Source organism: Fulmarus glacialis, unplaced genomic scaffold, assembly GCF_000690835.1.
Source record: "Fulmarus glacialis isolate BGI_N327 unplaced genomic scaffold, ASM69083v1 scaffold16305, whole genome shotgun sequence".
Lineage (NCBI taxonomy): Eukaryota > Metazoa > Chordata > Aves > Procellariiformes > Procellariidae > Fulmarus > Fulmarus glacialis.
The window spans coordinates 1-18410 of NW_009212514.1; the positions used below are offsets into that span (position 1 = coordinate 1).

Consider the following 18410-nt stretch of genomic DNA (forward strand, 5'->3'; position numbering starts at 1 on the left):
CTAGGCGGGTCACCTGGTCATAGAAGGATGTCCGACCCGGTACACAGCCTGCTCTTGCTCTGGTGTCTGGAGGGGTTTTGCTACCGACATCAGCGTGAGCTGGCTGGCAGTTCTCCACTGACATGGCTCGCGGTATGGCTGAGACAAAATGCTGCTGAATGCAGCCTTTTTGTTATCCTGCCAAGAACAGTCTCCACCATGAGAGCAGGGCGTAAGAGCTGGATGGACGGATGTTTCATGTTTGTAACTCGTTTTCACTGGATGGACCTGGGATTTCTGAATGCCTTCCTGTACGATTGGCTCGGCCTCGCCAGGTCACTGCTTTTTGGGGAGAGTATCCCACGGATCTGCTTTTGCTCCAAGCCACTTACGAGCAGTTCCAGGGGCAGAGAGTTGAGACAGCCTTTCTGGGAACAAGGGCAGAAAATAGCTCAGTGTTAGCATTCCAAACCCAGCTATTTAGACCTGGATTATTTTAAAATATTTTGCTTTCAGGCACATAACTAGCTGCATTTTCCTCCTCTCTCTCTTTTCTTTTTTTAAAGTTAGCTTTAATTTTGCATCTTCTCCCCACCCAGCTGTATGCAGTCAAGAGTATCTATGCAAACATGGCTAAATGTTAGGTAGCTAAGTTACCTGCTACTTCGGAGATGCCATTGGCTGCAATGGGAACCTGGGGACTTTTTGAGCCTGGAGGTATGTTTGCAGGGGGGGGTTTGCTGGGCAGTTGAATTGACAGGAGGCAGGACAGCGGCAAGTGGAAAGCGCTGCAGCCACCTCATTTCACCCATCTGTCATCACACGTCATCAGCCTGAAACACAGCCTCGCGTGAGGTGCTGTGCGAAGGGTCGGTCTGTGGCAGCCCTGTCCAGCGCACGGTGTCCTGGCGTTCAAATACGAAGCCTTTCATCAAGAGTTGTGTGAAGTGGTTATGGTGAAATGCTGCTGCTGAATCTGTAGTGTCTTACAGCCACTTCATGTAGGGCTTTTAGGGAATGTTGTGTCCTCAGAGCACTGCACAGACCTTAATTCATCCTCTGCAGGCCCAGCAAGGGACATGCATCCCTTCAAATTGCAGCTGTGTGGCCTGGGGGAGTCCCATTTTCAGGCTAGCCCCAGTTGCTAGCCATTAGCCCCTTTTTGGATGTGCAGACCCTCACATCTCATGGCTTACTCATCCCAGCATGGTGAGCTGGGTTCAGAAAGACCTGCTGCTCAAAGTGGTTTTGGTAACCCATGGTCATTGTTGGAGTCGAGACTGGTTTAGATCAAATTAAGCTCTTGGGCACTGAGGCCGTCTCTTGCAGGAAAGAAGGAACAGATTCTCTCTCGCCTTGTAAATCACAGCTAGTTTATAAAGTTGATGCATCCTGCTGTGTAAATAAATGAAAAAAAGAAATTTGCAAAACCTGAAACATTGGAACTGCCTTCTACAGGGATTAGCAGGACAGGTTGGGGGACAGAGCTCAGATAAAACACAGGAGAGGAGTTTCTCACACTGGGGCACATTTGTGGCATCCCTCCGTGCGGTGTCTCAGCTGTGAAGGCTGAGCTCCAAGAGGCCACTGAGGGTTCCCCATTAAATTGGGGCATTTGGGCCAGCGTAAGCACCGGCGGTGGTACTGGGAGCAGGAAGGGTAGGGCAGGATATTCTAGCCCTTAATCAGCCCATTTTCCAGCTAGTGCCACACAGGTCACCTTACATGCATGCTGGTCCTGCCCTCCCGAACTGCAGCACTGTGACTCTGGGCAACTTTTTCCCCTTTGCTTTTCCCAGTAGCCTAAAAGAGATGGGAAGACTTGGAGGCTCTTTTCAGGAAACGTGTACCATCCTAAAGGGTTTTTCTTACGGCAGTAACTGTCCCCGGGAGAAGCAGCAGACCTCGTGGTCTGTAATGCCCACCCAAAGGCTGGGTTAACGCTTTTTACTGCTAGCAAGAGCCCTGCCTCTGGCTGCATATGGGGAGAGAATAAAGCTTATAACTCAGGAAGGAGACAGTCATAATATCTGTTTGTAATGGGTAAGAAAGAACTGCTTGTTGGATGGGTATAAAAGAAACCTTTAATTCCAGCCAGGATAGTCTAATGCGTTAGCCAAGTGGTGGTAAAGAGCACAGTACCACCAGGCTCTTGTATGGGGTTGCAGGTAGGCTTTTGGGGAGACAAATGCTGTTCTTTACCCCCACAGAGCAGCAAGGTTTATTTTATTGATCAAACTGCAAGGCTGATCTAAATGCCGTTTTAAAGAAAACTGAAATTATTTTTGTGTGCTGTAGTTGGAAATAAGGGCAGGAGTGACACTGGCATTATCTCCGCTGGCTGCTCTCTGCAGCCAATGCAGCTGGTCTTCCTCCATGCAGCTCAGATAAATGTTGATTTTTGTGGAGATGGTGTGACTCTGCTGACACCAATGGAGTTACATTTATGAATTTTAGTCACTGTGCACTGGATAGACCCAGTAAGTAGCTATTATCCTAGATAAATCCTTGTAGGTAGGAGGGTGTTATACTGCCTAGATTCACCAAGGAACAGTGTCCTGCTTCCCTGCAGTTTGCAAATACTGAGAGTCAGCAAATGAGTAATTGTAGCTTCAAACTAATATCACTTTCCTTTTTTTTTTTGCATAGCCTTCTGGCACTCTATAAAAAGATCTGGCACACTACATAGGATTAGACAGCTTTGAAGCAATGGAGTCATCTGGGTGTGAAACTTTGATTTCCTGTGTCTTGAAGTGAACTGTTATTTCTATCTTTCCTTTTCAGAAAACCCCCCCAGCTCATGCCATGAAGGAGGAGAACTTTCTTCGTCGCAGGTTCTCCCTCTGTCCAGCCTCGTCCACCCCTCAGAAGGTCGATCCTCGCAAGCTGACACGCAATCTGTTCTTTGGGGCTGACAATGACATCTACCCACTCAGCCCAGGTTGGTTTCTGGTGTGTCAGTGCAGAAAGTAGTGTGTCTCAGGTGCTTGACTGCAAGTAGATATTTTAGCACGCTGCCAGGAAACAAAGAGAAACAAGTTTATGTGAAAGAGAGAGAGAAACTGTTGCAACACAGGTATTACAGGATCCCAGACAGTGCTGCTTTCATGATGCTATTCTCTTTCATTGCCATGGTGTTAAGTGCGAATGGAGGGCATCAGAGTTGGGGTTTGTAGGCGTTTGAACACTGCATGGCCTCACATTTCAAAAATTACTAATGTTTTTGGGCACTTCCACTTTGAGGCATTTGATGTGTTTCATCGTGAGTGTTGGGCTCATTTAAGATTTACTGGCCCCATTTGCAGACATTTAATGGCAGGTTTCCCTGTTCGGATTTAGAGCCTAGGATAAATATTATAAGGGCAGACTTTCTGTGGTTAATGTTCTGTAAATATCTACAAGCACTACAAGTACCAGGAATCTTGACAAGTTGCAGTGAATGGCAGACTGGCTTTACGGGTTCTCTTTACATCTTTTTTGCTTTGAATTTCCTAGCACCCTTTTTGAAGGAAATAGAGCTCATTTTATTGTTTCAGAATTTGTTGCTCACAATAACATTCAAGTCTTTCCTTGATTGCAGTCTGCAAACAACGCTTCCGTTCCAGTCTGTAAACAAGTGCTTCAGGGAACAGTCACAAGTTTGTAGAGCTGTCATTTGCAGCTGCCATGTCAGTGCTAAATAATCAAACCTCACAGCACCTTCATGAGCTCTCAAAACACTGATATCTAGAGAAAGAACATAGCATCTGTCAAAAGGTTTCAGTGCTCATATAGATGTAACACCCGACAGACTCTCTGGGCTTTGCAGATGTAGAGCAGGTCTGGGTTTCCTGAGCTAATTGTCTTTAAGGGCAAAGGTTTCAAGGGCCTCTGATTTCGCAGGTATTTCTATTTGTGAGTGTCTGCTTCAAGGCAATGGGAAGCCTATTTTCAGCAGTGCTGACTAATCCTGGCTGTCACTGAGGTCCCTGGAAGCTTCAACAACCTTTTGGTAATCAAATTGAAAACAACTTAAAATGGGACACCTAAAATTTCATACATTTCAAACCTGTAGGGACTTCTGAACAGCTAGCTGCCCATAAGTACAGTCTGTACAAATGTGTGGTAAGTAAATAGCTGTTTCACTTCTGCTATCCTTGGGAGCTTAAAGGGCTGATTTTTCAGGCTGTAGTCACTTCCCCTTGCTTCAGGAAGATGGAGAGCCATAGCTTACGGTTTGCCCATTCTTCAGTTCTTACCAGCATTTTCAGTGCTAAAAAAGTTACTGACTTCCTCACAGAGGTATTTCAGTGCTGTAATCTTTCAGACACCAGGGAAAGTTGAGGGTTTCAGCATGAAGAGGTAGCTGGAAGAGTTTGTCTCATACTCAGCTTCCCCCATCACCTTGTTTCTCCTTGATCCCTGCTGGCAGCTGGACCGAACAGCCTTTGCTGGGCTCAGGAGAACAAGTGCCTTGAGCCACTCCAAAAGCTGGAGCTTTTGTTCTGCTGTGCAGTTCTCCCGAGTAACCTCCAGGACTGGCGTCAGCAACAGCGGTAGCCTTCTGTATTGCAAAGGAAGAGCATAGGCCAGAGAGTTTGTAAATGAGAGAATATCCCTTTTAAACAAACAGAAGTTACTGCTTCAGCCAGGGGGTTTCTTGCAGAGTTTGGGTTTTTGTCTATCCTTACATTTTTTTTACTCCTTTCATTTCTTTCCCGGTCCTGACAGAGCTGCCTTGTCTCTTTGTTTTCCTCACATTTCCCGTAAGAAGTAACTCATTCTTCACATTCAGTTGCCATGTCCCATGGCGGGCTCTCCTTTCACTCCTTTGCTGCTTCTGCCTCGTTTCCCTCTGAGCCTCCTGTGCTTCCCCCCACCTTCTCCCTTCCCTCTGAAGAATGCTGCTATCACAATAGATAAGCCACAGGTTAATAAGCTGCATCGTCCACACGTCCATAAGCTGCATCCAATATTTCTCTGTCCCCCATTTTTGTCTGTTGTTTTACATGAACTTTCAGTTCTTGAGGCTTTTCCAGTGGTCCGTGTTTTGCTGCCTGACCCCAGCAGATTTTCTTTACGAGGGCACTGGGCTGATCGTGTTGGGTGGGTGCTGTGGGCAGCGCGGGCAGCAAAGCCCAGTGGTTTCCTGCCAGGAATCTGGTGGGTTGTGAGGTGGCTGCAGCGGCAGGTCTCACAGCACCAACACCTAGGATTAGCCCCCCAACAATGAAGGTGTGCAAGTAAATAATTCAGTGAGAAGGGAGTGACAGACTTTATGCCTCAGGCAAGCTATGCTATGAAGATTCAGCTCAGGGAGAGGATTTTTTTTTTTAAGGGAAACATGGGAAATGCAGAGGGCACTATCTGAAATAACACTTCAGACTTTTTGCCTTTTGCTTGCATACAAAAGTGCTAATGAGGAAGACATTTTCTTTTTATAGGAAGTTCACAAACTAGAGAGACATGAATTCATGTTCCTTGCCCATGTCTGTCTTTCACTTAGCAATAAGGAGAGAGAATCTTTCTCTATTTTCTTTTTCAGAGGGCAGGAAATTTATTGGGGGAGTAGCTAAAAGAACTTCTAGAGAATCTCTCTTCTTGACTAGGCTGCGAGATCACACAGTGTCTTTAAATAAAAATTTAGATTAGCTTACCTGCATCCTAAGAGATGCACTTTTATGAATATGGGAATTTTACTGTGATAGATACAGGGAACTAAATTTCAGTCTGGTGTACACATTGGGCCATGTGGCTGATATTTGCACCAGTAACAGGTTTTATTCACGATAGTTTTGCCACACGTCAGGGCCTGTGTTTCCTCTTGTCGTTATCCAGATACTTTCTCAGAAAGTGGAGCTAATAATGAATTCCTCAATAAGCCAGTAATTTTGCTTCCTGTTACCATTGATCAGTCATGCTTGCTGTATCATTCTTTATAAAGGGGAAAGGCAAATGCACCTGTAGGATTGATGCCCAGCAGAAAACCAAAGAAAAGGAATAGTTACTGTTCTAGAAAGGAATGAAATCTTTATTTTTCCCATGCATGACAGTAATGGGATAAAAGAAGGTATCAGTAATTCAACTCTGTAACTGCAAGACTGGAGTGTTGGCAGTTTTCTTCACATTGTGATGAAGGCTGTTTCCATAAGCACCACTGATTCCCTTCCCAAAATCTTTTTCGTTATTTGGTGCAAAACGTTTGGGCTACTGTGTGGAGGACCCTTCTTTGCGTGCCCTGCCAGCAGCCAGCACTTTAAGTCAGGAGAGATTCAGCTCTATTTCTGTTGTGGGCATTATGTTTTTCTAGGTCTTATCTAGGGAGATAAGAACTTCAGCTTCTATAGCCAGTTAATATTTAGCTTCTTTTATATTTTTATATGGTTTCCTATATATTTTCTCGAGGTGGCTATGTCTCTTGTGCTCTGGGTGGGACTCTCGTTTTTGGGCTTTCTGTGCGCTTAACTATATGTGCGGGTTTTTGAGAAACTTGCACATCATTTCAATAAAGTTTGCTTTCCAAACAAGGGCTGTCTCTCTCCTTCCGCACGGCTGCAGCAAGTCTGCTTGAGAGAGACAGCAAAGATAGCTCTCCTCTGAAAAACAGCCTTTCGTTTACAAGTGCCAATAGGCTTAATGAGTTTGGCGTAAGAAACCACTATATGCTGCTCCATAAATGTATCTTACGAATCCTTGTAAATGATATGGTAAGAGTGAACAGTTGCATGTTCCCATTTTTCATAATACTCTCTGAGCAGGATGGTCCAGAACCTCAGTAACAGCAAAAATCTCATGGTCCAAGTGCAGACCCTTTTAACTATATTACTGAGAGAAGGCAGAAATCTCTCATGTCCAGGCTTTTTGTATGGATACTAGCTTGGAGTTAAGTTTCCTTTAAGAAATGAAACATAATAAAGAATGGATGTGAATTCTGTTATGCTAATAGGCGCTGTTCCCTCGGAGCAGGCAGCAGCTGATTCCCATTAACTTTACTTGAACTTTTAGACCATATGTTACTTTCCCATACATGCGCAGCAAAAACTCTTCATGAGAAACAAGTGCAGCAGATACATGGCTTTGTGAGCTTATTCCAACCTCCTCTGCCTCTGTCGGGGAGAGTGGGGGCTATAGAGAGGAAAGCGCCATCAGAGAAAGAAAAAGTACGGAGATACAGGTCCTAATCCATGCACAGCCGTGCTTATGGCCATCCCACTTGTCATGGTAGCACAAGGTGACTGGCAAATATCCGGATACTTGGGATTTTCTCCTGCCTGCGGACATTAGGTTTCCAAGTGCGTTATCTAGGGCTTGCTGTTTCAAGGGGAGGAGTGACAGTTAAGAAACTAGGTTAAGATATAGGTTCCCTGTTGTTGCACCGCCTTCCAATGTGACTGCGTAAGTCCTTCGTCTGCTTCTGTTCCCCACATGAGCAACGCACGTGCTGTCCCTCTTCTCCCAGGCTTGGAAGTGTTTGCTTTCTGCGTCAGCGTGGCTGTGTGCATGTGGCACAGCACAGCACTATGCCACAGGGTGAGAAACACATCTGAAACCCCCACCACCCTTAGTCACCATGTGGAAAGTTGAACACCTTCTAGGGACAGTTGTCCCACAAAGCCTGTTCTTAAATTTAGGAGTTGATACACCAAACTGCACGTTAATGCCTGTAAAAAGGGCATGTTTTTTGTTGCATCTCTTTACCAGTGAAACCCTGTAGCACAGTTGCAGTTCCGGTTATAATGGGACATGCTTGTTCTCTAACGCATCCCATGGTGGAAGTGCAGAACATGGCCATGAGGATATTTATTTTTTAGTAAGCTTCTGTGGCTGACTTTTCTAATGGTGCTTGGCTTCTTAAATGGCTGCTCTGAAAACTCCAGGAGACATTATGGCTTCTGACACATCTGTGACAACTTCTGATGGCTTCAGGAGAATCGGGATTTTCCCTTGCTAGTTTTGGATTTGGTGGTGTTTCCAAGACTGGCCCACACAATGTTTAAAACATTTTTAACCATTCCCATGTTTGCAGTCTGCTACAAATGGATTATATTTCACTGTCTCAGTGGTTCTTTACTGCGTCCAGTATTCTGAAGCTCTGATTGCTAACAATTTTGAGAAGAAAGCTACATTGCAATTGGATAACAATGACTGTCTTGGCACTAAAAAGCTAGTCTCATCAGATGCTGGTTTTTGGCTTTTTTTTAATAGAAGCTCTATGCTTTCTTTTACTGTAAGGACATGATTATAGTTGGCAGAAAGAACAGAATTTATCATTACATTTTATTGCTGGGACTCGGACTACACACACTCATACTATATAATAGTATACATGTGTATAAAATGGATATAATGTGTATAATATACTGCAAGTTTAGTATATTTGGGTAGTAGAAATATATCTCTACAATGATTGGAAAATGTCATAGTGTTCATAAATACTACTTGTTAATGGAAAGTGTTTCTTATTTTAAAAAACAACTTGGTCAGAAGACATTGATCTGCAGGGTTTTTTAATTTTGTTTTACTAATTATGTCTAGATGCTATTCTGTCTTCTATAATGTTTATGGTCATGGTTATTATTTGTCAAACAAAGTGTGCTATCAAGTGCATCTGTGTATAGTTGCCAGATACTGACCAAGGAGGATAATGTATTGAACAGCTGCTTATTAACTGAATTCCTTTTATTATTTGCATTGAATGAGGCATGGGGTATGTAAGAAAAGAACAGACTGTGGTAATGTAATTAAAGACTGTATCATAATGCAGACACAGAAGGGAGCTGATTAAGGATGCATAAGCAACCTTATTTCCGTTTTTTTCCACCCTTCATGTGCTGGACTTTGCAACCATCATGTTGGTCTGCCACGGTATTTTCCGACCTAACTTTGAAGCAGTATGTATTGCATAGCCCAAGCATGTGGATCCAGGCTATTTCAAGCTCTGCAAGATCCCTTTCTGTGATCCTGGTGTGCCTGCTCCTGCTCATGGCAGCTCCTCTTGCTTGCTGTTAGCAGTAGCCCTTCTAAGGCCGTGAGTAGCCACAGTTTTGCACAGAATTTCTCTGTTTCTGAATCACATTTATTTGTTGCAGGAAAAGATGTGGAAGGAAACAGCCCGTCGGCACTGAAGGATGAGACACCACAGACTCCAAACTCCATTAGTAAGGTACTGTGGGATAGGGATCCATCCCTAGTCTTGCTTTCATTTCTTCTCAGACTGTTATTAATCATTCTTACTCTTTTTTTTTTAAGTCATTGAGAAAGCTTCTCCCTCTGTTCCTGCAGGAACTGTGCATGCATATTTTGAGAGAAAGAAAATGAGTGTTTTTGCATAGTTTGGACAGAAAAGCCCACACTTTCCTCTGACTTGATAGCACCTACCACAGAAGAACTCTGTTTATTTGGGCCTCATTTGACAGTGTAATTAGATACGAATAATTACGGTTGAAAGGTTGATTTTGTCAGCAGAGGTGTCTCATGCTGTTCTTGATCAGCAAGGCCATCATAACCTTAATTGTTTTGGAAGAGAAAGCTGTAATATTTAGTGTAGTGCATAACTGTGAGTTGAGATCCTGGGAGAGAGCTCTGGGAATTGGTGTAACAGGAGAGGAGCGCAAACTAACCCACATTTCCTGAACACGTTTCCATCCAGCCTGTTATGGATAGGTAAAACTGGATCTAAAGACTCTGGATCTGGGTGTTCAAAATGTGGCTCTACATCTAGAGTTACTGAGTGCCAGGTTTTGACTTCCTGTAGAGATGGAATCAATCTTATAAATTAGATCTGGCTTTGAGATTCATATACGGGCTTTTTTGGCTGCAGCTCCCTAACATGTTTCTAGAGGGTAACTAGAAATAGAAGCAAGGCCTGTTAATAAATTTTAAACTAAATGTATTCAACTATGAAGCTATAAAATGCAAATGACACCAGCTGAAGTGAAAATATAACATGAAGGAAACAGCTACAGACAAGTGTTTTCTTATAATACATGAAAATAGGCTCTGCATCTTCAAATACATTTGGCTGTGCTTGCCTGGAGCTTGTAGGTGTTCTGCCAGCATGCTCTGGCAGGGGTCAGCACAGGGAGATGGTGATGAGAGGAGCTTTGGGAGTATGCAACAAGGGCTCGTGTACATGTCCTCTGCTATTGCTGGAACCTGGCAAGCTGCAAACTGACCTTGGTTTTGCTTTTTCAGGCAGGTTCCTCCTGGGAACCCAGCCTCCTACTTATCCTGGCAGTGGGGAAGCCCAAGGAGCAGGTAACTGCGTCCAGGGCTTTGTTTTAAAGCCAGATGTTTTGCACGCCTTACAAGGAGTGGTGTTAAATTCCCAATGACTCAGGAATGTAAAGAAGAAGGATTTTTTCTGGACAGGACAACTCAGAGCACTGAAATGCTGTCCAAAAGGGAGTTTGATTTCTGAGGTGCAGGATGAACGCAAGAGTAGGAATGTATTTATGAGAGGTATCTGGGTGAGAGCATGGCTCAGCTGTGTTTTCCCAGCCTCAGGGCCTGCCTTGCTATTTAGTCTCCTACAGGTGTGATTTTGAAAGGAGATTGGAAAGATTTGGGTGCCCACCTAGATTTCTGCCATGCTTTGTGTGCACCTGGGAGGCATTGGTGGGTCTCTCCTTGACAGTGTCAAGAGCAGTTGTTAAGGAGAGATAAGAGAAAATGCACAGTGCAAAACAACTGCATCGGATTTGTGATTCAAAACAAACGGGGGTCTGAACCTGGACACGAGCTTTGCTTTCACCAACCCAAGGCATTGGTCAAAATTGCTCTGAAACACCAATGGTCTAAAACCAGGTATGAGGACTCCAAAACACCAAGCTTCAACTTGCCTACTCACTTGCAGTGTTGCAGGCAATTGCTTTGGCTACTGAAAGGGCCAGAGCTAGGTTTTTCTTTCCTGCCTGAATGTTCTGCTTAGACACACGATGTTTGATTCAGAGACCTTCCGTCTCACTGGACCTGTGCTATAGCGCCTGTCATTCTTACTTCGCCTTGCCATGTTGTACACTACCTTGTGCTTCTCCAGCCATGTAGCTTTTCTTCTGTCTTGCTTTGCAGTGTCAGTGACAGTAGGGAGTCCCTATTGTGAAATGTGTTGTACCTTAAAAATTTAGGCAAACTGGTAGTCAGTTTGCTTAATATTTCATTTTTCACATCCATTCAGCTCTAAGGCTATAAAATGAAACCTTACTGTCAGGTGTTCAGAACTGTAAGTAGGGATCTGTCACAGTATTTCAGTTAAAAAATAAATAGCAATTCTACCTACTAGAACCAAAGGCAAGAGTGTGTAGCAATTGGGTCATGTTTAGATTGCTTACAGCAGGGGGGAAATAATTTTTAGCAATCAAACTGTAGGGCGTGCAGGTTTAATTAATGGATTCAAAAGTAAATGTTCTAGGTAACAGATCCATGCCATGAATACTTACCCTTCTTTTGGCACAGTGGATATAACAAACCTTGTTGGAAATCAGTGTTCCTTCAGCAGCGCTATTTTAATGTACCACACCACATTGACTCTTTTCACCCAGTAATGAGAAGGAAAGGAAAGCCAGTTGAGTGTTTCGGTCCCTGGACTGGGGCTTAAGGGACCTTGAACTCCCAGCTCTGACTTGGAGTCCCTGCATTTCCCCAGACAGATTAATTGCATTTCTGTTTCACATCTTCATCAGTGAGGTGGAAACAGTTCTACATTTTGTTCACTAGGGCCATATCCACACTGCATGATGGAGCAGGCTGCAGGTTTCCCAGGTTAGCAGACACCGAGCAGAATATCCCATAAAAACCCTATAAACGTCTGTGAACTTGTGAGCTGTGAAGCCATTTAATTGCAGCCACACTACCCTGTGCTTGAGCTCGTAGATGGACTGCTAGTCTGTGTCTGAGGTGTGAACACATCCTGATTGTCCTGTTTGTACAGACCGTAAAGTATTTGATGCTGGAACATTTGCTTTTAGTGTGTTTGTGCAGTTCTTAACAATGTGTATTTCTGATGGCTTCTCACCCCAAATTCTATTAAAACAAATTTAAGGCACAGTTCAGCTACATATTACATTGCCAACTTTCCTGTAGCGTATTTTCTCCTGTTTCATTTTTCAAGTGGAGTCTCTTTCATCTTTTTCTTCAACGGAAAAAAAAAATCATTAGGTTATTTATTTCGGATTGTTTGTCATATTAGTTACTCTCTTTTTTTTAGAGCCCTTTACCCTTGTTTTCTGGGACCCGTGCTCATAGTGGGCTGTGAAAGTATCGCAGAACTGTCTCTAAGCCTCAGGCTCATTTCTGCAGTCAGGTGGTACAATTAGCACGCACCTGATAGTGACAGGAAATACCTTTCTGTCATTTTGTGCCTCATTTGGCACTGTTAGCGTCCTTTAAGGCACGTTTTATTGCAGTATGCAGTGTTGCATTTTCTCTTTCTTCCCTTCCTATGCTTACCTATTTATTCTACTGTCTGGAGAGCAGCTGGGGTCTCTTGATGTGCATGCAGAGCCCACGAAGAATTGAAGTGTATTTTAAGGAACAGTCAGAAAAATCTTGAAGCTGGCTCTCAGTGGTACTTCACTCTTTTCAGTCCCTCACTAGTGCCACAAGAAAGTCTAAAATTACCACATTGTAGGAGTGTGGCTGTTGCATGCACAGTTATATGATGTATGGGAGGGCAAAGTTTAGATTGCTTTGTTCATCATGAATGAGTTTTTCCACATGCCTGAATTGTTCAAGTCTTTATTGTGTGATTTGTAATCTGAAATATGAATCTAAGTGGCTGCTAGAAATTTAGTTTTGCAGCAAAGTAGTTTGAAACAGCTCATACCGATCACTTGAGATTTAAGCTACAACTTCCATGCTGTCTCAGGCTCATCCTTCTAGATCCATGAATCATGCTCTTAACCTCTGAGTTAATTCCAGCCGTGGTTACATTTGGGACTATCATAAAAGATCAACAGCTCTGGCAACCTACAAGGGTACCTTTCCCTCTCCCTTCTCCCTTAGCCAGCAAGTTGAGAAATCGGTTTTCAGAGAGATCCAGATGTTGCAGGAATCAGCTTGCAGAGGCTCAGGAGCGAAACATCCCCTGTGTGTGCCGAGCACAGCTTAATAGGAGAACCTGGCCTTTCCAGGTTAACTGGACCCTTGCTGGCTTTTCATTACCACACTTTATGCTGTTGATGTTGTGGATGCAATTACTTTGGAGGTAGTTGTCTCTATCAAGACTTATACTCTGTTCCTGTGCCCTGGCCCAGGAACACATTCAATTCCATGTGCAACATTTTAGGGTAATCACTGTTGTCCACAGAGGGTTTTGCAGCTGATTTCAAGTGAGCAGAGATGTAGCCTGAAGAATCCTGGAAAAATCACATAGAAGAGGGGTGGGATTTTGGACTGAGGGATAGGAAACATGGAGCATCCCAAACTTCTTTGCATACAAGCCCTGAAACTCCCAGGTGCCTCACAGAGGGGAACATGGGCAGTAGTAACTGTTCGCTTACAGAAAGGAAGTCTCAAAGTTGATAACTTTGGGTAAGCCACAGCAGTCCTATCATGTCACCTTGGGTCACTGGTGATCATAATTTCTTACTCTAGTCTTTTTGGTGGGGGAGATGAGGGTAAATGGAGGTGCTAAAATTGAAATGGTTTATTAAACAATTTAGCAAAGCTTATTTTAAGCTGAAAGTCCAATTGTTTTTCATTGCTCACTTTCTTGGTTTGTTTAAACTCAGCCTAGGAACAAAAGCTGTGCCTACAGCTAGAGGGGAAAGCAAAGCTTTGCTTCGGATTTCTGCTTTGCACTACAATTGTATCAGTTGTGTGAAACAGCATCTTTCTCAGTGTGCAACTTCCCATCTCACCTAAAATGTTCTTTAAATATTCTAAACTTGCAGAACGTTCTTCCCACGAAAGGCACACTTAAATGATCACGTAGCAATCCCATGAGGTCTGTGATTTTTTCATTAATTACTATAATCTGATGCAATGGAGCAAATTGTTCTACTAAACAGTAGTATAACTTGATATTTGGAGTTTCCTGGATAGCTGAATTTCAGTAATGATTTTGCCCAGATATTGATGTCACGTCAGCTATTTATTTGTACAGGCTTTTCAATTTGTGCTAATCATTGTGCTATTTCAATGTTGTAAACACAGTTGCTGTGTCTTTGTAACATCGTTGAAATAAGGGGGATTTTTTTTTTTGCCAACTAGGAAGTTTGAGGTGAAAATTGTTCGACTTGCTGTAAAGCAGCATATTAATTGAAGGGTAATCTTTCCTAATGCAAAGCTTGTTTGTCAGTAAGAATCATTTCACTGACTCTGCTGTGCTTTGGATGAGCTGTTAGTTCACAATAAAATAAAGAAGTTTTAAAAAAGAACTGCTTATAGTAAATTGAAAACAAAATTGTTTAAATGCGGTTGAGATGTCTGTGAATATTCACACCAGTAACAAGAAGCTCTTCACTTCTAATGTTAAACCCAGCTTTTCCATAGTGTTTATACTACTTCAGGAACTTTTGTTTCATTTATTTTATTTCTGCAGATACAGATCTGTAGCAATTATACATGGAAAAGATACGGAGAAATTACATGTGAGCAAGGATGTGTCTCCCACGTGATGACTATTTTTGCTTTTGTGAAACATAACTTATGACCCCAGCTTTTGTTCTGCCTTCAAATTCCCATCTGATTTCATCTTTCTCTCACTTGAATGCAATGAAGAAAAAAGAGTGACTTATAAGCTGTCACTCCTGTTAACATGCAGATCACCTCTTGAGAATTACTTTATTTAAATGTTTCTGACTTGGAATAATTCTGTCTATTTGTCCCTCATTACACATTTTTTGTGTTCATCCTGTGCAGCAAGGATTGCTTGTGCTAAACAACAGGATATTCCTCTTGCTGGTATCCAAGGCACGGCATGCTGATGGGCTGTCATCCCCCAGAGTCGATCACAGACTGTTTTTCTGTGAAATGATTTGGTTCCTCTTGGACATGAAGTCACCAAAAAGACACTGGATCAGAATAGCACTATTGTGAGGACTCTGTATGCTCTCTTACAAAGCCTAGCAGAAGTGTAAGGGTATTGTGATAACTGCTGACAATCAGCAGTGGATCTGCAGATCTACATGACTGAGATGAAAGGGGACAGCAACTTAACAGGGATAAAAAGTATGTCTCTGAGTACAGCACAGCCTGTCGTCAGCCAGCAAGGTCATCACGCAGTCCCGGAAAGGACAGATCTGGTTAGAGTACTAAAGAGGGACAACAGTTTCCTACCCCTGCAAGTGCTGCTGCAGGCCCTGGTAAAAGTTTTTGGCAGATTAACAGTCTTCCCTCCTTATAATTATGAGAGGCAGTATATGGAAAACATACGTATTGCTTTCTTATTAGATTATTCCAGTGGTTTTTTTAATTTTAAAAAGGACACCAATTCCCTATCCTCCCACTGTACAAAGTCTCATCTCTGGTTAATATTGTTTACATGTTGCTGCAGAGAGAGGGAGCCAAATTCTGATATCCTGCACAAGCGTTATCCCACTGTCCTTGAAAGATTTGCTGTGATGACAAACGGCTTCTCTTAGTTTTCTGTCAGGCTGAGAAAGGCAGGACAATAGAAGGACGTCATTAAATGCTCTTGATGTGTCTTAGTGATGTAAGACACTGCTGTGTCTTAGGGATCTTTAGAGCTGATGGCCTGGATTTACTGAATCTTATATATGCCACAAGGTACAATCAAAACTATTAAGACAGATTAATGTAAAAACATGAAATCATATTACTTCAAGTCACTTAGCAGGTTATACCTGGAGGAACTGTACATTGCTATCAGCAGCATGGGGGCCTGTGGTATGCAGTCCTGGGGCCTTAGATCCCACCTTTCCTGTGAAAAGGCAGGAACTTTAAATCTGGAAATGTAATGCTTTTCACTCTCCAGACCTGGAGATCACCTGCAAACAAACTGCTGTTTAGGATCTGTGATGATGCATCCTCATAAGCATAAAAAGAAGCAAAGTCAGCAGGGAGAAGCAATCCGTTTGCCTCGTTAAAAAAGTAACTGGGCAACAGCGTCAAGTTTCCAAAAACAGAAGTCCCAGGTCAGGGACATCTGAAAGCTTGTCCATGGTTCCTAGTTAAAACCATGGCTTGGTTTTAGTAAAATTTTCTCTCTCTTCATAAAGCTTTGTCATTTTACAACCATTTTGGGGAGCTGTGCTATTCATCACACAGCTGGTACTTCACAGTTTTTGGGACATGGCAGCATAAATATTTATTTTCCCATGCCTAGAAATTCTTGTGCAGGCAGTGAGGGACTTACGCTACTGTTTCTCTCTCATCCGTTCTTAAGCCTGTTTTAGTGTGCACCATCCCTGTGGCTGTGTTTCCCTTTACAGGCAAGGTTAGCAAATTCAGCGTGGCTGACACAGCTCAGACATGGAGGAGGCAGTGCCTGAAGAAAGCAGCACAGTGGTTCAGGAGCCCACCGCAGCAGCCTCGAAGGCTGTTAATCCAGCAAGTGAAAGACCAGTTTGTAATGATTTCAGACAAGTTTCACTGTATTTCTTGAGCTCCTAAAGGCTATGGTGGTGTAAGGGGAGATTATCCTGTCATCCGCTGTTGTGTGCTGCGGCTTTATAACATGCATAGCAGTATCGGCTGGCGTCGGGCATGCAGTGTCCTTGGTCATGGAGCTACGAGTCAGCTCTCCTGAAGAGGCAGAATCAATGTTTCTCTGTGTAAACATCCCAGGTTTGAAGTCTTGTCGTTGTTTAACTCTATTTTTAGCATGACCCGGAGGGACTCCGAGGAGGAGGCAGGTGTGGCTGGTAGAGCAGTGAAAGTGCCTCTGTCTGTGTTAATGCCAGTTCCCCACGAGCACTGGGTTTAAGGCTCAGGTTTGCATGGTTTGCAGTGGCTGTTGGAAGCCTTTCTGAATTCACCTTCAAGTAAACTTCCTCGAGCCAACTGGGCTTAGGGGCCAAAATTTTATTCTTTATATAAGTAAGTGCTAAGATGTAATTGTCTAGACAACAGGTGACTGTAGCATGTTTTAATTTGTTAAGCAAAAAACATTCATTATACCCTGATGCTTCGCAGACACCTGAGCAGGATTTCCTAGAATCTTGGGGGCATCTGTGCTTTTTCTGCTTCTCACGCTGTCTGATGAGGAATAGTACGCAGTGTTTCTCTCTGTGTCTGATCTCTCGGGCTGGAGAGAGTGAAATTACCAATAAATAGTTGGCTCATAGTTGTATTTCAAAGACAGGACTAACTGCTAACTGGGAGAAAGGGGGAGAATTCTTCTGACCAGCTTCAGAGGACATGCATCTCGAATCATGAAAGCATAATCTCCTAATAATTCCGAAGGATTCTTGCTCACAGACATTTAAGCACTTAGAAATGTTTCCTCATAAAGAAAAGTTTATAGCATATCTCCCAAATGTCTACCGCTGCCCTTTGAAATGTGACAAAGACTCTGTGGGCACAATTCTCTGCTCAGACGTCTATTTGTGCAGTGGTCCCCACCATAAATCTTGTGTCTTTACAGTGAAGTCCCAAGCGCAGAAATACAAAATATGCATCAGAGACTGCATTGTAGGTTGAGGAGGCAGGCTTAGCTTTCTATTAAAACAAAAAAGACCAATATTGTATAGTTTGTAGGAGTCCAAGCACTGGCATTTTCTCTGAGTGGATCCAATGCCAAGTTGACTTGTAAACTGGACAGTCAGATCAGGGACTTCATTGGTCTTTATGTGCCATCATAGAGTTTTCATTTCTCTATTTATTCTTAAGTGTCACGTGTAGTTTTGTTTTTAGTGAAAGACTATTATAAGGGTATGTGAGAACAAGTAATAGGTTCTACAGTGACCCTGGCTCTGTTGCAAATTGCACCTTCTGCCCCTAATTTCTAATCCTGCATCATCCACAAAGAGTTTTGCTCAGTTGAGCATGCACACTTATCTCCCATTTTTGTTTCTGCCACAGTCTCCAAAGCATAGTTGATGGCCTGTTTGCTGTGATCTGGTCATGCATTTGTCGTGTGAAAAGGACCGATCCAGCTGTCATTAAATGTTTTCCTGCTCACGCTAACGTTCCGCATGGCTTGTGGCTATAGTAGCCGGAGAGGTTTCTGTGTCACTGGGAGGGAAAAAGAAAGTGGGTCTCTCAAAACTGAAGGCACTGTAAAGCGATCACATCAACTCATGACACAAAGGAGAGAGAGTCTGAGAGCCCAGTGGGTTTGTTTCATATCATAGCAGTGAATTTATGAATGGGAACTATATTTGATACATTTTTTCCTTAGTACAGCTCATTTTTGTGTCACACTCATTAAATCAAGGTGGCCAAGGTCTGAGCTTTTTTATAAAATTGTCATGCATGAGTAGGAAAGACAGTGCATGACCACAGTCTGGATGCATCAGGCACATGAAAGGTTGGAAGGAGAAGAGGTA

General features: G+C 43.1%; 1 protein-coding gene across 1 annotated transcript in view; it reads left to right on the forward strand.

Moving 5' to 3' along the window:
* The first annotated feature begins 2784 nt into the window (after positions 1–2784).
* Positions 2785–18410, forward strand: part of OSBPL5 (oxysterol binding protein-like 5) — a 62626-nt gene continuing 47000 nt past the window's right edge. The window contains 3 exon segments of the mRNA XM_009577914.1: positions 2785–2920; positions 9048–9126; positions 9822–9825. Coding sequence (XP_009576209.1) covers positions 2785–2920; positions 9048–9126; positions 9822–9825 — 219 coding nt within the window.